Source organism: Tachypleus tridentatus, chromosome 13 (genome assembly GCF_004210375.1).
Source record: "Tachypleus tridentatus isolate NWPU-2018 chromosome 13, ASM421037v1, whole genome shotgun sequence".
Lineage (NCBI taxonomy): Eukaryota > Metazoa > Arthropoda > Merostomata > Xiphosura > Limulidae > Tachypleus > Tachypleus tridentatus.
Window position 1 is genome coordinate 215,499,997 of NC_134837.1, and position 17,481 is coordinate 215,517,477.

Below are 17,481 nucleotides of genomic sequence, written 5' to 3' on the forward strand. Positions count from 1 at the left end.
GTCATAGATTGGAAGGTTTGTTTTTGAATTTCTCGCAAAGCTGCACGAGGATTATTTGCTTTTACATTTCCTATTTAGCAGTGTAAGCTTGGAAGGTTTGTTTTTGAATTTCGCGCAAAGCTACACGAGGGCTATCTGCGCTAGCCGTCCCTAATTTAGCAGTGTAAGACTAGAGGGGAGGCAGCTAGTCATCACCACACACCGCCAACTCTTGGGCTACTTTTTTACCAACAAATAGTGGGATTAATTTAACATTATAACGCCCCATGGCTGAAATGGCAACATGTTTTGTGCGACATGGATTTGAACCCGCGCCCCTCAGATAACGAATCGAATGCCTTAACACACCTGGCCATGCCGGGCTCAGTCTGGAAGGAAGACAGCTGGTTATTACCACTTAACGCCAACTCTTTGTCTACTCTCTTACCAACGAATAGTGGCATTGATCGTAACATTATAATGCTGCCATGGCTGAAAGGGAGAGCATATTTGGTGTGGCTGAGATTCGAACACGCGACCCTCAAATTAAGAGTCGAACGCCTTTACCACCTGGACATGCCAGTCCAGTTTAGAGGGAAAGCAGCAAGTCAACACTAGCCGCTGACGACTCTTTATCTACTCTTTTATCAAAGAATGGTGAGATTGACTGTAACATTACAATACCCCACAGTTGAAAGGGGAAAATGTTCCATATGATTGAGATTGGGACCCACGACCTGCAGATTATGAGTTACGTACCTAATTACCAGGCCAAGAGGCTTCCATGTTACGTCAGATACCAAAGTTACACACAGTCTCCACTTTGATATATTTGTTTCTCACTACATTTTCCATAAAGTTTTGTATACTCTGTAGATCAAGTGAATATGTCTTATAAAAGATCTCGGATGCTGCTCCTCAGAAAAGTCACTTATTAGCTCAGATATTAAGAGTTGTTTAGCCATAATATTAAAAATAATATTGTTATAATATTACAAAAAGATAGAAATCCATAGTCTATTCAAGTATCACAGTACCACATTTTCAGGTAATACGCTATAGAGCGATAGGTATAGTACAGCTGTCAGAAAGTTGATCAACTGCCGTGAGACATACTTTCGAATTTTCTTCATACTGAAGAGGAAATATGTTTATTTCGTCTTGAATTCACGTCGGTAAAGTTCTCACAAAGCTAGCAGTGTTTGGCTCTCAGGATGCTAATATAAACAATGTGGTAAGCATCTGAGTTGGCAATGTTTCCTTTCTACTCAGAATGAACGTCAAATCACTAAGCAAATGCAGCAACTGTGTAAATTTCACTATTAAGTGTTCGTCATCTCAATTCGTGGTTTCCAAATATCTATTGCAACTTAAATAAATGTTACGATTTGAAATATGTGGAGTTCTTCAATCTGTAGACATTTTGTGAGAATTCTGAATCTGCATCAGAACAAGTAGTTTCTTCTGTGGTATGATAATCAGAGTCAGAAAAATTCAAATTTTTATGATGCTGCTATCTCAGTTAAATTCTTTGTTGTATTTATTAGTTTAAATGGTATGTTTGTTTACGTATACGAAATGTCTGTAATGTCTTCATTGTGCTTCTTTCTGTAATCATCAATGAGCTCCTTATCAGAAAGTAAACATGAACATTTATCCTGAATTTTTATTCTTTTTTGTGCAATTATCGTCGGTGTTTTACCCATTATCTGAATTCCAATGACAGTTTTCGTAAGACAAAAAGACCAAAATCAACGTCCATTGTCTAAGTATTTTAAACTTTTTTTCACGTCTCTTAGTGGAGCTTCCGTTATTTAACTACAGTAATCATCTCAACACAAATAAAAAATGAAATGATTATGTTTGGTGTACAGATAAAACTATTCGGATTTATGTTGTGAAAATTATTCAAGTCGCTTAAATAGTGCATTTATATGAGACTAAGTAAGCTAATTAGTTTCGGAATAAACCAGGTTCTTCTGTTTCCTCCAGTTTCATTTTTAGAACCCTTGAAAGTATAAACATCATAATTTCGTTCCACTGACAACAAAACTGTTGTATGTTGACAGAACTTTAATCTCTCTCTCTCTCTCTCTCTTTTATCGTTATTTGAGTATTTGCGCTTGTATACCCGGGAGAGTCAGGTTTCGTCGACCTTTTCCTCTTTCTTTGCATTGGTATTCGCAACTGTCAAGTGTATTTATAAATGTTACACGAAGGGCAAAGTAACTCGCACTTACTCAGGCCCCTACCCAGGCAGTGTCCATGCACTATCTACATATGTACACTAAGTGCAAATATATCATTTCTCTCAAAAGTTCCATAACAATTTGCACTATCGCTAAATAGGCCTTAACCATAAAACATTTACATAAATCCTCTTTCAATGTTTATTTGTTAATCCCTAAACAAATGTGGAGTCTAGTTTATTGTTGTTGTTGTTTTTTTAATTTCGCACAAAGCTTTTGTTTGTTTGTTTGTTTTGGAATTTCGCACAAAGCTACTCGAGGGCTATCTGTGCTAGCCGTCCCTAATTTAGCAGTGTAAGACTATAGGGAAGGCAGGCAGCTAGCCATCACCATCCGTCACATTATACGGCCGACTCTTTAGGGCTCACTCATTTACCAATGAATAGCGGGATTGCTCGTCACATTATAACGTCCCACGGCTGAAAGAGAGAGCATGTTTGGCGCGATGGGGATGCGAACCCGCGACCCTCAGATTACGAGTCGCACGCCTTAACACGCTTGGCAGTCTAGTTTATAGGTGGCCTTTTTGTTTTATTTGAATATATATATTTACTGGGGAAAGGTGTTCAGGACAATCCTCATTATGTATGCAGTATCTGTTTAGTTCGCTTACTAGTTCGTTTTTTCTCCAATTTTTGTCAAAATAATTTATTGTACTATGTAGGAGTCCATCTGCTATTGTTGCTATGTGTGCGTATTTATGCATGAATTCTGATGATGTTGTTCTGGGTACTTTATAAACTGTTCTAAGTAGTGTATTTTGTATTGCTTGTAGTTTGGCTTGTAATAGTTTTTTACTTACATTTATCCATGCAGGAATTGCAAAGTCAATTACGGGTCTAATGTAAGTCATATATATTTTTAAAATATTGTCTGCTATTGCTCCAGTATTTTTACCACTTAGACTCCAAGCATAGCTTGTTCTTCGCCAAATTTTGTTTTAATATTATTTAGATAGATTATCCATGTTAATTTAGAGTCGAATGTTAGTTCTAAGAATTTTGCAAATGTAGCAGTCTGAAGGAGTGCTCCATTCACATAGATCTCTGGTTGTACTTTTTGTGTTTAGTGAATACTACGTGTTGTGTTTATTTTGATTCTATATTTTTGACAATATTCACTTATTCTACTTAATTGTGGTTGTAATTTGTGGCTGCTATTGTTGGTGTTGGTGCACTTTTCCAGACTACCTCATTATCATTGAACTGTGAGGAGTATTCATGATTTAGATATTTCAGAAGCATATTGTTCCCGCACATGATGAATAAGATAGGGCTGGTTAGCCTAAAACACTCCTCCTTGAGAGACGCCAGCTTCTGGAGTAAAACACTCTGAGAAAGTCAACATTGACTCTACATTTCTATTTACCAGAAAGTTTGATAGCCAGCAAATAATTCCCCGTGGTAGTCCCAGTTCTTTCATTTGGAACCGAAGACCATGATGCCAAACAGTGTCGAAAGCCTTTTCAGTGTCAAGAAAGCAAGTGACAGTGCATTTTCTTTGGTCAAAACTATCTACTATTACTTCTGTTACTCTAACTAAATGATCTGTAATTTGTCTGGATTTTCTAAAACCGTTTTGTTCTTCTGGTAATTTTGATGTTATCTCCAGGAATGTGGAGAGTGTTACTGATTATTCGTTCAAGAATTCTGCCCACCCAACTGGTCAGGCTAATCGGTCGGTAACTATTTGGTTTATTGGCTAGCTTTTCTTCTTTATGAAACATTAACACATTTGCATGCTTCCAAGAAATTGGGATACAATCAGAGTATAATGATAAATTAAAAATTGCTGTTAGATGTTCAAATAATCTCGGGGTGCCTTTTTTAAGGAGGATGGCTTGTGTGTCGTCTTCTCTTGGATATTTGTTTTATGTCTTTTTTATTGCTTCTATGACTTCTTGTACAGGAATTGTACTTGTTAGCATTGTGTTTGTGTATTCGTTTGTGTTGTTGATTTGATAGTCATTTATGTTAACTTAGAAGAGTGGTCCATATAATTCATTGTTATGCATTGTATAATTGTTTACTTTGTTATAAAAATATGCATTCATATATGGGTCGTTATGTGTTTAAAACGTGTTTTGAAGTTGTTGTTTTAATGCTTCTGCTTTTCTTTGCTTGTATATGCTGTGGTATTATTGTGTTCTAGCGTTGAGCATTTTCTTATTGCTGTGTCTCAGTTTCTGAGTCTTTTTAAACGTATCCCAAATTGTTTCGGATCTGTTTGTTTTTTTTTCATTTAGTTGGGAGCAGAAAATGTCCAGTTTTTTTTGTTTTAATAACTTGACTTCTGCTCTGAGTTGGTTTATTAATTTATTTGTGTTTTTAATTCATTTAACTCGATTAATGTTATTAGTTTTTATGCGGTTTCCATGCATTATTTGTAGATTTATGTTGTTGTTTTGGTATTGCTTTATTGGCTGCTGTTTGAAGGCCTTAGCCCAGCATGGCCAGGTGGATAAGGCACTTGACTCGCAATCCGAGAGTCGTGGGTTCGAATTCCCGATACATTAAACATGCTCGTCCTTTCAGCCATCAGGACGTTATAACGTGAGGGTCAGTCAAACTATTCGTTGGCAAAAGTGTAGCCCAAGAGTTATCGTTGGGTGGTGATGACTAGCTGCCTTTCCTCTAGTCCTACACTGTTAAATTAGTGACGGCTGACGCAGATAGGCCTCGTTAGCTTTGCACGAAATTCAAAACAAGCCAAACCAACTGAAGGCACTCCGTGATTATTTGACAGTATTTATCGATATCTGTTTTATTTTTAGCTGTTTGCATACTTTTGTTTGGTAGCCGATGGTTTAGGTCTTTTTGGTGTTCCTTCTAATTTGCATTTTTGTTGTCGATTTTTTTTTCTATAGATATACAATCTATAAAAAGAAAAATTCAACTACAATTCGATCTCACCATACAGGTAAATGATTACTGTCTACATCCTTTCCCACATTAAATGTTACTAATTTTTGGCTCATATTGTACGAGCTTAGACATACACTGCTGGCCAAAACCTTAAGGCCAATGAACATAAAGAAAAAATATACATTTTGTGTTGTTAGACTGAACCACTTATTTGAGTAAAGCTTCGAAAGATGAAAATAAGAAAAGGGGAAAATAAAAATAAAAACGTTTTTAACATTTAATAGGGAAAATGTTAACACTATGAAATTAGCCGAAATACAAGCTGGTCAAAAGTTTAAGACCATACTGAAACGAAGCGTTAATCGGTAAACACGTAACGAAATTTAGTTATTTGTGTTCAAGCATTAACTTTGTCAACGTTTCCGACTGACATCTCCTGTGTTACATTGGGTAAAAACATGACAAAGGCTTAAAAGCTGACAGAGTTTGAACGTGGCAGAACTGTTGAGCTACAAAAGCAAGGTCTCTATCAACGTACCATCGCTAGTGAGATTGGACGTAGTGAAACTGCTGTTGCAAATTTCTTAAAAGACCCTGAGGGATACGGAACGAGAATTTCAAGTGGACGGCCCAAGAAAATTTCGCCGGCGTTGAGCAGGAGGATTCGTCGGGTTATCCGGCAAGATACCAGCCGATCGTCGAACCAGATTAAGGCCCTTACGGACGCAGAATGCAGCTCAAGAATAATAAGACGGCATCCACGACAGAAAGGCTTTAAAAACCGTAAAAGTCTTCAAAAGCTACGCCTCCTTCCACACAACAAAACAGCTCGGTTAAACTTTACTAAGAAGCACCAAACATGGGACGTAGGAAAGTGGAAGAAGGTTTTGTTCTCTGATGAGAAAATAATTAACCTGGATGGTCCAGATGGCTTCCAACGTTACTGGCACGATAAGGATATACCACCGGAGATATTTTCTACATGACACAGTGGAGGAAGTTCTGTCATGATCTGGGGTAGATTTCTCCTTCCATGGAACAATGGAGCTTCAGGTTATACAGGGGCGTCAAACAGCAGCTGGCTACACTGGCATGTTGGAAAGAGCATTCTTATTGACTGAAGACCCTCGCTTGTGTGGAAATGACTGGATCTTTCAACGGGACATCGCTGCAATCCACAATGCCCGCAGGACAAAGAACTTTTTCATGGCGAATAACGTGATTATTTTGGACCATCCAGCGTGTTCGCCCGAACTGAACCCCATTAAAAATATTTGGGGGTGGATGGCAAGGGAAGTCTATAGAAATGGACGTCAATTCCAAACAGTGCATGATCTTCGTGAAGCCATCTTCATCACTTGGAATGACATTCCAGCCAGCCTTCTGCAAACGCTTACATCGACCATGCCAAAGTGAATGTTTGCAGTTATTCGCAATGACGGCCGTGCAACTCAATACTTAGATTTCTGGGCATTTCCTACCCTGTTTAGGGCTTCTTTTTAGTATGGTCTTAAAGTTTTGACCAATTGTATTTAGGCTAATTTCATAATGTTCACATTTTCCCTATTAAATGCTAAAAAGGTTTTTATTTTTATTTTCCCTTTCCTTATTTTCATCTTTCGAAGCTCTACTCAAATAAGTGGTTGAGTCTAACAACGCAAAATGCATATTTTTTCTTTATGTGCATTAGCCTTAAGATTTTGGCCAGCAGTGTATGTCTAGTATGTCACTGGTATTGGTGGCATACATGTCGTCATTTAGGAATGTTATGTTATTTTCGTCTATGCATTGTTGTAGGAGTCTTCCATTTGTATTTGTGGAGTTGCATCCCATGTTGATATGTTTATTAAATAGTGTTTTGATTGTGGGAGAAGGTATTGTTAAGTAAATTTAGGTCGATTTTTTTTTGTAGGCGAGCTATATATTCCTGCTATTGTAACGGTTGATCGATTATTTAGCAGGGTACAGGCAGTTCTGTGTTAATTATTGCTGCTCATTTAAGTTTCTGTTACTGACAAATTAGTTTTATGTAGCAGCAACATTCCCTGTTTTATCCTGTTTGTCTGATCTATCTAAGTAATCTATTAACCATTTCTTCTTTTATGTCAGTGATGTAAATCAAAAAGAGTAAATATCCTAAAAATTGAGTTTTGAGTAACCGGTGTGGTGACAATAATCCAGATTTACCGAATTTATTACAACTCTATGTGTTCTTCTATCTCGCCAGCCACTTTTCTTTCCATTGAGCCAACTTATCCTCCATATTTATACTTATTTTTACAAGCCTTTTATATAATACTTTGTAAAATGCTTTCTAATATCCAGATACACCACATCCGCACCCACATCCTCATCTATTTAAGCAATAATATTTTCAAAGAATGTGACGAAGTAAATAAGACAAGATTTTCTCCTGGTGTAACTATGCTGCCTATCCAACCAAAATGTTAAACTTTGTTAAATGGTTTTTATCGGACTATCAAAACCTTTTCCCACCAGTGATGTAAGTAATGGGCCTATAATTAATGAGAAAGTTTTTCTCATCTCCTTTGAAAAAAAGAGTAACATCAACGAACCCTGCTCATTATTGAAAGTGTGTTTTTCCTTATAGCAAAGCCACATCAGGCTATCTGCTGAGTCCACCGAAGGGAATCAAACCCCTGATTTTAGCGTTATAAATCCGTAGACTTACCGTTGTACCAGCGAGTGACATTGTTGAAAGATTAGAAAAAAAAACTAATAATAAATGTTTCACATATACAGTCCTAACTCCCTGTCACACCAAACATGCTCGTCATTTCAGCCGTGGTGGCATTATAATGTAACGGTCAATCCCACTATTCGTTGGTAAACAAGTAGCCCATAAGGTGGCGGTGATGACTTGCTGCCTTCTTTCTAGTCTTACACTACTAAGTTAGAAAGGGTTGGCGCAGATAGCCCTCGTGTAGCTTTGTACGAAATTTAAAAACAAACAAACAATCAAAATAACCCTTAACCCCTTTCAAATGCCCGACTTGGCCAAGTGGTTCATGCGCTCGACTCATTCTTTAAACCCCACAAGTTTTTTAAGAAGTTCAAAATTAATGTGATCCTGTTATTTAGTAATGTTTCCGACAGGCAATTTCTCAAGGTGGAAAATATTGCTCAAATCTTTATCAGTAAAAACTGCAGAAACAAATAAAATTTAATAACCCAGTCACAGTATTCACTAATTATTACCTTTTCCCTACAAAGTCCTTTTTCCACCCTAACATTTTTCTTACCTTTAAAGTGTTTGAAAAGATATTTTTTGTTTATTCTTAAATTTGCAACTTTTTCGCAATATTTTAATTCCTTACTTTCTCGTTTGACCAAACATTTTATTTCTATACTAACGTGTAAATGAGTACTTCAGTTATAAATCAACCGTTGGTTTTAATAATTGAATATATAGTGAGTAGAAGGTGCTGATAAAAGTGGTGAACATGGTAGCAAAGAGCATGTATGTTGTTTTGTTAAGAACGGGTTTAAGTAAACATACCCGTCTTTTGAAAGTTCGATGCCTTAATTTTCTTAACTATCCAGAAATTAAACGTTTTAGTGTAAGTTATATTATTCAATAAATGATTACAAACGCAGTCCAATCCATGCGTTACTAATGTTTTTCGTAGCTTTACCGTTTGCCCGTACTATAATATTAACTAAACCTTTAAAAATGATAAAGACGCATGTTAGTACTGAACTTGAAAACGGACATTACAGCAATAGTTAATACTAACTTAATATAATAGTAACGTTTAACAATCATATTATGATACACATATTTTTTTTTTATCTGAGGGAATGCTTTAGAGTTCAACTTGAAGTTAGTCATTTAACAGGATTCAGTAGCTTTGAACATAATGGTTATGTCTGTATTAGTTACACGTTTGACACGTTGTGGATGAATGGTTTATACCTTAATGGGAAATTTGCACTAACGGTTGAAGAGTATAGTGACTATAACAATGACATTCAAATATTAAGAAATGGAGAAGTAAACCTCTCTTATTTAAGTAATAAAATATTTAATATTATCTACTGACATTCCAGAACTCAGTGTGCATGTTACACAGTTCATATAGAATTAGCAGAACAGTTGAATTATGTTTTATCTGATGTATTAGACTATAGCTTTGAGATGCATGTGGACATTTTACAGTAACCTTTAATTGTTAGACTACATATGTGTAATACTAATGGTGATGCAGTAAAACACTTATAATATGAATTTATTATGTATATTATCTGTGTAAAAGTTTCAGTTGGCATCATGTTTTGTGTAAGGTTTATATTGACAGGTTCCTCTAATCTTTGGTCTAGTACTTTGCTAAACAATGATGCCAAAATACAGAGTAAAATATTTTAGTAAATTAATTTAGTGATTAGAGTAGTGTAATGTGTAATGCCAGTCAATAATGCCATTTGCTTAAGTTAAATTTATTTTTAACCTAGTACTTGGTAGATGATTATATAATATAAAAAACATGTTACAATAAAGGTTTCTCAACCATAAGTCTACAGACCTGTGCCAGTCTGTTACAATCACCTTGTCTGCTCATGGAGCTTCACAAAAACTGACAGAATATTCAAGGGTAGAATGTAATGTTTTTTTTTTATCATACTTGCATTTAAATTGTCTGTGACAGTCAAGGGAAGCAAGGAACTGGTTTCTGAGATTGAAAAGGTTGAGAGACACTAATCTAGAAGGTAGGAAAGGTGTTGGCTTGGTGTACATTATCTTTCAAAAATTATAAGGTGTTTTACAAAAGACAAAATAAAATACTGTTGTTTCGGATTGTAGAAAGATTATTGTATGAGAGGAAACAAAAGAATGGTTATTAATGATGTTCACTCAAACTGGGCCTTATTTTGTACTAGCTCTTGTTATCAGTACAGTATTAGTACTTGGGCTTTTTCTCATAAAAATATTGATAGGGAATAACAAATATATTACTAAAATTTGCTGATGATGTTTAGGTCTTGGATACTTTAGCCATATTGAGAATGTTTGAATACTACAATTACTTAGATAAATTGATTAGATGGACAGGTATTTGGCAAAAGACCTTTAATTATAATATGTGATAGATAATGCATTTTGGCTATCATAATGTGGATTATGTTTAATACACTGAATAAGGTGACTGAAGACAAAGATCATTATAAAGCTGTTAAATTAATAGAGGCAGTGCTGTGTTGCTAGTAGCAAAGTTAATGGAAGTTTAAGGTGTATTTATAGATATATTGATTTCTCTGTACTAAACACCATTTACAGCTCATTTTGAAGATTGTGTGCAATTTTTATTTGCTAATGTGAGAAACTATTGATGTTTGTGAAAAGAGTTCAGAGAAGGGTTACTGTGGTGATTCTAAGGATGAAAATATTATCTCTTGGTGATAGATTAAGATATGTTAACTTGTTTTCTCTTTAGAACACAAGGACAAGAAGTGATATTATTGAATATTAGAAGATAATTAAGGGATTGATAGGAAAGTCTGAGTTCTTTGTAATAATTGTGAAGAAAATAACATTGAAGAGCAAAAGTTTTATATGGGAAAAATATGCAGACTTCAAATTAAGATAGTTTTATTTATTTGTGCTACAGACTTATTATAAAATGAGTAATCATCAGTAGCTGTGGAGACAACACTTTACAGGAGCTTGAAAGTGAAATCAGTACTTTTACACAAAATACAGGATCAGTTTAGGTTTTTATATTTTCTCAAAGGAGGGTATGCAGGGACAGCTTTTAAGGAGTAAATGATCCCTTGTTGTCTGTATGCTATGCTGTAATGGTATGGTTTAGTTTCTTGAGAGTTATCTTTAACAATTTATGTTTATACTGGTTTGTCCTGTAATCATTTATTGTTGTGAGGTTGGCTGTTCAACTGCATTTTGCTAATTCTGTATCAGATTGTAGAACCTTGTAACTGTGTTTAAGGTATGCCAAACCATATACATAAAAGAAAGAAATTATTGTATTTTAAAATGACTAGTGTGGGTATTAACACTTTTACTAATAAAGTAGAGAACAATGTTTCAACCTTCCTAGGATATTTTCAAATTAACTAACTTTTATTTCAAGTGGGTTTTTCATCATTAAGAAGAAAGAAATTATTGTTTTCAATGAGTCTTAATATCTCTATATTAAATCTAGAACTTTTAAAAAGTTCATTTTAATGAACTTCATTAAAAGATTTTCATTTCTTGTATACAAGAATGGTATTTCAAAAGGTTATTGTAGTGAAAATTTTTTGTGCTGTTAATACATTAGTGTTCATGTTTGTAACACAAGAGCACAGTTATTTTTTAATGTACTTGTAAGTTTATGAGTTTGTATAGCCAGTGTTGCTATAGATCTTTGTTTTAGACAAAAAAAATTTAAAACTTAAGGTTAGGGAAATCAAGAAGTTGGTGCAGCAAATATCTGTTGTCAGGTTCACTACATACCTAAGTATGTGATTGAATGGTGAAAAAATTAATTAGCTTTGACTGAGTATCATGTATTAAATACTATATTAGATTTGACAAAATTGTTACTTTATGGTTTAGACATTGTTTTTTATTCTTTCAGTTACACACTAGCAGCCATGTTTCTGTACTTCAGCATACAAAAACTCATCCACACAATGTTTGCATATCAAAAGGTGCATCACTTTCAAACTTAGTGTTGTGTGGCAAATGGAAACTGCAGCCACTGCATTTCCAACTTGGAGGTCAAAGTGCTTACTTATCAACATCAGCAGTGTATCACCAAGAGGAAGTACCAAACAGTTCTCTACAGGTACAATAATTTCAGTAGTTTTGATGTTATGATTATAAAACATCCATCTGTATTGTGTTTAATTGCACTGCAATTTTTGGGAAAATAAACTTCATAAGAAATGACAAGATCCAGATGTTTTACTGTCACTTGTATGTTTTGCAGTGGCTTCATACCAAGCAGCAAATAACAATCTTTCAAATACTCAGTACCAAGCAGTTTAAAACTTTACATAATGGTGAGCTACAAGAACAATGTAACAATAAGTAATAATGATAGTGATGATAGTATTTTCAAAAAAATTATATAATTACAGTATGTATATAAAATAAAATAACTTTATCATATTGATAAAATTTATCACTATTCACGATTGTGAAATTGTGGAATTTTGAGTATCTAGTGTTCTGCAGACCTTTCCTGACAGCTTGTAGGAAACACGTGACAATCAACACTAAACAAGCATGACCATCAGTATTTATTTTTCTAGTACAAAAGTTTTATTCAGATTATTTCATCATGCTTGAAGACAAATTAGTCTTGTCATATTCTCTTAAGTGAAAGGTAATTGTAGCTCACTACTGGCTATTGGATATGTAACCACTGAATACAGGGTTGTGTACAAATTATTTTTAAAGTTTATTTAGCCAACCAAATGAAGTGAAATCTTCTGAGTTACAAATCTGAACTGAAATTGTTATTTGCATTTAGTTATACATTTTGTTCATCAATATGGGTAGAGTTATATAGTTATAATACAGTTTTGTGCTTAGTGTTATTTTACTGTTGTCAAAATATTTCTTGTATAGATAATTACTTTTTATTCTTCAGTGTTTTTAAGAAAATTGTGAATCCATTTCTTCCAAGAAGCTCTTATGGATTATTTTTTAGAGTGAACAAACTTTAAACTCATTTCTAATTGTTTATTTTGTAATGATAAGGATAAACTTGTTATGTATGGTTCTTTAGTTAGGCCCATTAATCATTTTTTAAAACAGTAAGTGTAGGTTCCCTTGTAACTACTAGAATTACCTTGAATTCTCAAATTAGCTTTTTCTACTTTATCTTAAATTTTATCTTTAAACTCTGCATCTTTCAAAACATTATGAATCTGTTCTTTTCATACAAAGTTTTGTATTTTTGTAACTATTGTAGTATTAGTTGAATTTAAAGTGGACTTTCTTCTTTGGAATAGAGAGTAAAATTGTTCTATAGGTGGTTCATTTGGAAATCATATTCAGCATATACTGTTATTTCAGTATCTGTTAACACAACAATAATGTTTTTGCTATCTGTGTTTTTATGGCAATGTTGTATTTCTCCTCATAAGATATGACGAGAAGCTGCACATCAATTTTTATGTATTCAGAAATTATTCTCAATGTGTTTCATGGAAGAGCTCAAAACTTGAGCACCTCACATTATTTTATTTTTTTATATAATTTTTTTTACAATACAAAAATAATTTGCATAACAAAAAGAATCAGACAAGATAGCTTTATAGGTTTGATTTTTGTAGGTTTTCATACATCATTGTTATGAATTTTTTCTTTTGTGTACCACATTCATAAATACACATTTGAGTTGATATGTGATTTAAACACCAGTAACAATATTTAACTTGTATCTGTTTTTACCAATTGTGATTTTTTTTTACTGCTTGTTATAAGAGTAACTTTTGTGTTTAATATTTTAAATCAGTGTCACATTATAATAGTTACTGAGTGTGTCTAAAATCTGAAGACTTTATGCTGTAAGTTTTGTATATCTGAATGCTTTAAAGCATTAATATTTTACTCTTTTAATTTGTGCATGTTTTACTCAGGCTGGTTACATCCCTGAGCCACCACAAGTACCTTTGTTAAATACTGATGTAGAAAATGTACTTGAAGAGAAAGGATCAGAGATTCTGAATGCTGGGCTAGGAGGATGGTCACCAGTTGGTATTATTCAACATTGTCTTGACTTTTGTCATGTCAGCTTAGACATCCCCTGGTGGTTATCAATAGTAATTTGTAAGTATACAATCAATTCCAGCATTTTAGTTCACACAACTTGTATTATTTATTGAACTATGTATAGAATTCCAGTGTCACCTGATTTTTCTGCATAATAGATTTTTACTTTCTTTGTTTTTTGGTTGTGGGGGGCATCACTTATTTTTTGTACTTCAGTTGCTTTTTTACAGTTTGCACAACTTATGTTTCTCCTCTTCAGTAATGATTCTTTAATTTTATTAGTTGTTATTAGTGTAGTTTTTTGTTTCACTATTTTACATAGGATTTATTTATTTTTACAGGGAATTATTTCCTTTTTTAGCTAACTTCTCTTTTTTGTTGGTTGGATACTTGATTACAACAGAACAGGAAATAATAATGAATTAGCTCCTTTATTCCAATTCTTAACATTATTTAGACATTAAGTCTGAATCATAATTTTCAAGATAGAATGGCAACTCTCAAGAGCACCTTGTGATTCTAGATGATATATGCACAAGGTTTGATCTGATTAGCATTGAGTTGATAAACAACTTGTTAAAACAACCCAGACATAAAATTTGATCCCTGATCAGATTGAATTTATTTGGGTAACTTAACAAAAGTTAAGAAATTAATCAAAGCCTCAGAAATGTTTTGGCTGAGATGTATCTCAAAAGGAAAGGCTTCAGGGAATCTAGTGAATGTGCATATGGTATTCAACAAAAACTGGTTCCCAGATTGAATTTTTGGCAAAGATCTAATGCAGTCCACAATTTTCAATATTTCAATATTTGATAAACTATAGCTCAGTCCTCTGTAGCTGGCACATGTGGTGGTCTCCATTTCTTCATAAGTACATCATTTTTGAATGAATAACAATTTGAAACTTCTTCCAGTTCATCTTTTGAGAGTCCGTATTTAAATGGTGAAGAGATCTGACGATCCATTCCTTGCTTGGTGATTAATTTACCTTTAGTAAAGGGAACTTCACCAATATTAATATTGAGTATTCTTTCTATTCTGGAACTTCCTTGATATCTTATAGAGGGTTGATCAAATCCCTTACATCAATCATTGTCACTCACTGAGGAATTGTTTGTAGGACAATCATTCACAAGATCTGTTTTGAATCTAAAAACGTCTGAGACGAGTTTGTATCATCCTCTGAATATATGACTATCATTTGTTTTTGACTTAATTTCTTAGCCTGAGGGTAACACATCAGGATTCTCCTCAACATCATCATCTAGATGAAACAGTGATCAGCACACTAACCATTTTGTGTTTAGCAACAACATTTACCCCAGTCAAAAGAATTCCTTACACTAATGATACACCCTTAATTACCAAAGTTGGTCTTACTCTAATCACAACTGGTCCCAAAACTAGGTCTGATGTTAACTAAATGTTATGGAGAGGAACTTTAACAAAGCCACCCTCAATACCCTGAACAACAAGAGATTCACCAGTGGCAGAACTCAACTCCAAAGACAATATGCCTTCTAGCAATGATGAGTCACCTCAGTATGATGTAGAATACGTATGGGCTTTTTTGGCCTTGAAATGCTAATTTTTTTCTTTTAGCTTTGATACAGACTTGTTCTTTTTCAGTTTCATTATAATCTTGTTCTTCCTTTCTCTGATATATCTTTATCACTCAATGCTGATTGACCAGTGGAGACACTAAATTATTCACTTGATTCTTCTGAAACGACTCATTCTCGACTTGTATTTCAGTAATACACTAGCTGTTTGAGGGAGGATGGTTATTACAAATAATGATGTATGTACAAACGTTTTACAAACTTGCAAATAATATTGAGTATTCTTTCTGGTCTAGAACTTCCTTGATGTCTTATTAAGTGTTCACAATGAGCAAGTTACTTTTGAATTAGTGTAGGTACAATTCACTTAACAGGGAGCTAGCTAGCTTTGTGTTCTTTTGTGGTCACATGCTGATTACAGCTCAAGGTAGCCACTAAAGTTATATAATGTGTTCATAAAAAATACTTACATCCAACATGGATCCACTGAAATTCAATAATTTGTAATATTCAAAATTTATAAACATTTCTGATCAAGTATCTGAAGTTCCTGATTAATAAGTGTTAATCACAGTTTTTCCTTTCAAAGTTTATAGCATACCAACTGCACCAAACTAATAATATATATACTGTTTCTTAGCTTATTGCATGGTTTATATTTATATGCAGGAAGAGAGTCTCTAGTAATTTGAGCTTGCACAGCAATATAAATGATACATCAGTGTTTAAATACTTATGTATTGTTGATTCTTATACTAAAAGAGTTTCTACAAGTTTAGTGAATAGGTGGGAGTTTTGCAACATGGATTTAACAGTACAAGCTATGTACATTTCTAAATATAAATTTAACTCAAACAAATGATGATATTAAAACATATTTGATGGTAAATCTATAACAGTATCTTTAACTTACATTATGCATATCATAAATTTCAAAATTAATGAAACATATCTAAATGAAAATAAGTCAATACAGTTGTAATTTTCATGCCATAAGCTATCGAAAATATGAAATTATCACATTAAAATGAATTTTCAGCAAAATGATAATCCACACCACCATTCATGTTATATTAACAAATATCCAATCATCATTAAAAACAACCTTGTTTCAAACAGAAGAATACCTGAAAAAAGAAAAACAAGGCTTTTATATCATACCATGTCAATCCAGTTAAATAGGATAGATAGGTGCTGTTTAAAAAACTTGTTGATACGAGAGTTTCTGGCTATCAAATTAATATGAAATCAGTAATGTTTTGTGCAAAATGGATAACATAAAAAAAAAGAATTGTCAAAAATTGTTTAGTCAAATCTCTGCCCAGTTTCAATGCATTCTAAGGTCAGTTTAAGCTGGCATCATGTGTTCCTGAGGTAATTCAAGCCCCATGATCCTGTAAACATTGTTGACCAATTCTCGTGCCAGAAGGTAACTTGAGAAGTAAGAAAACATGAATGTATCAGTACCAGTTTATTTACTGTCATTTTTTTTATTACTCAAGTTTCAACTCAAACCATATGACCATGCTACTTACACTATTATGCCAATTCACAGAATGATACAATAACTGTTATATCAGAACAGTTGCATACAAAATGCATGTGCTGCAGGATTTATTTTGGAGACTGTGCTTCCAAAATTAATATTCCTGTATCAAAGTCCTTTGGCCCCTGGTAACTTAGTACATAGACAACAGTTATTCTTATAGTGAAAGGAAATAGTATACAATTTTGGAAACACAACTACAGAAAGATCAGTACAATGAACAACAGGTTACTAAGAAAATTAAGCCTAAGGTATTAAGTATGTCTGTATTCATGGATGATAATTTAGACAGAAATACAACCACAGCTAGTAAATGAAAAATATTTTACATTTGTTAACATCATCATTCTCGTCAATCAGTCACAAGTACCATTTCTCAGTTACCTTCCTTACACCTATTTCAAGGTGCTCAGATGCAGTCTTAAAACTTACTGGTAGTATAATATTTATATAATTACATATAAACACTATTATGTGTGTGTGTACATATATATATGGATCAAACTACTAGGTCCTTTGTACTATTAAGACACTA

At 33.6% G+C, this 17,481-nt stretch overlaps 1 protein-coding gene across 1 annotated transcript in view; it reads left to right on the forward strand.

The window, feature by feature from the left end:
* Positions 1 to 8,483: 8,483 nt before the first annotated feature.
* Positions 8,484 to 17,481, forward strand: part of LOC143237223 (mitochondrial inner membrane protein OXA1L-like) — a 38,679-nt gene continuing 29,681 nt past the window's right edge. The window contains exons 1-3 of the mRNA XM_076476231.1: positions 8,484 to 8,673; positions 11,689 to 11,898; positions 13,703 to 13,892. Of these exons, the coding sequence (XP_076332346.1) occupies positions 8,557 to 8,673; positions 11,689 to 11,898; positions 13,703 to 13,892 (517 nt within the window). The 5' untranslated portion in view covers positions 8,484 to 8,556. The remainder of the gene's footprint in view (positions 8,674 to 11,688; positions 11,899 to 13,702; positions 13,893 to 17,481) is intronic.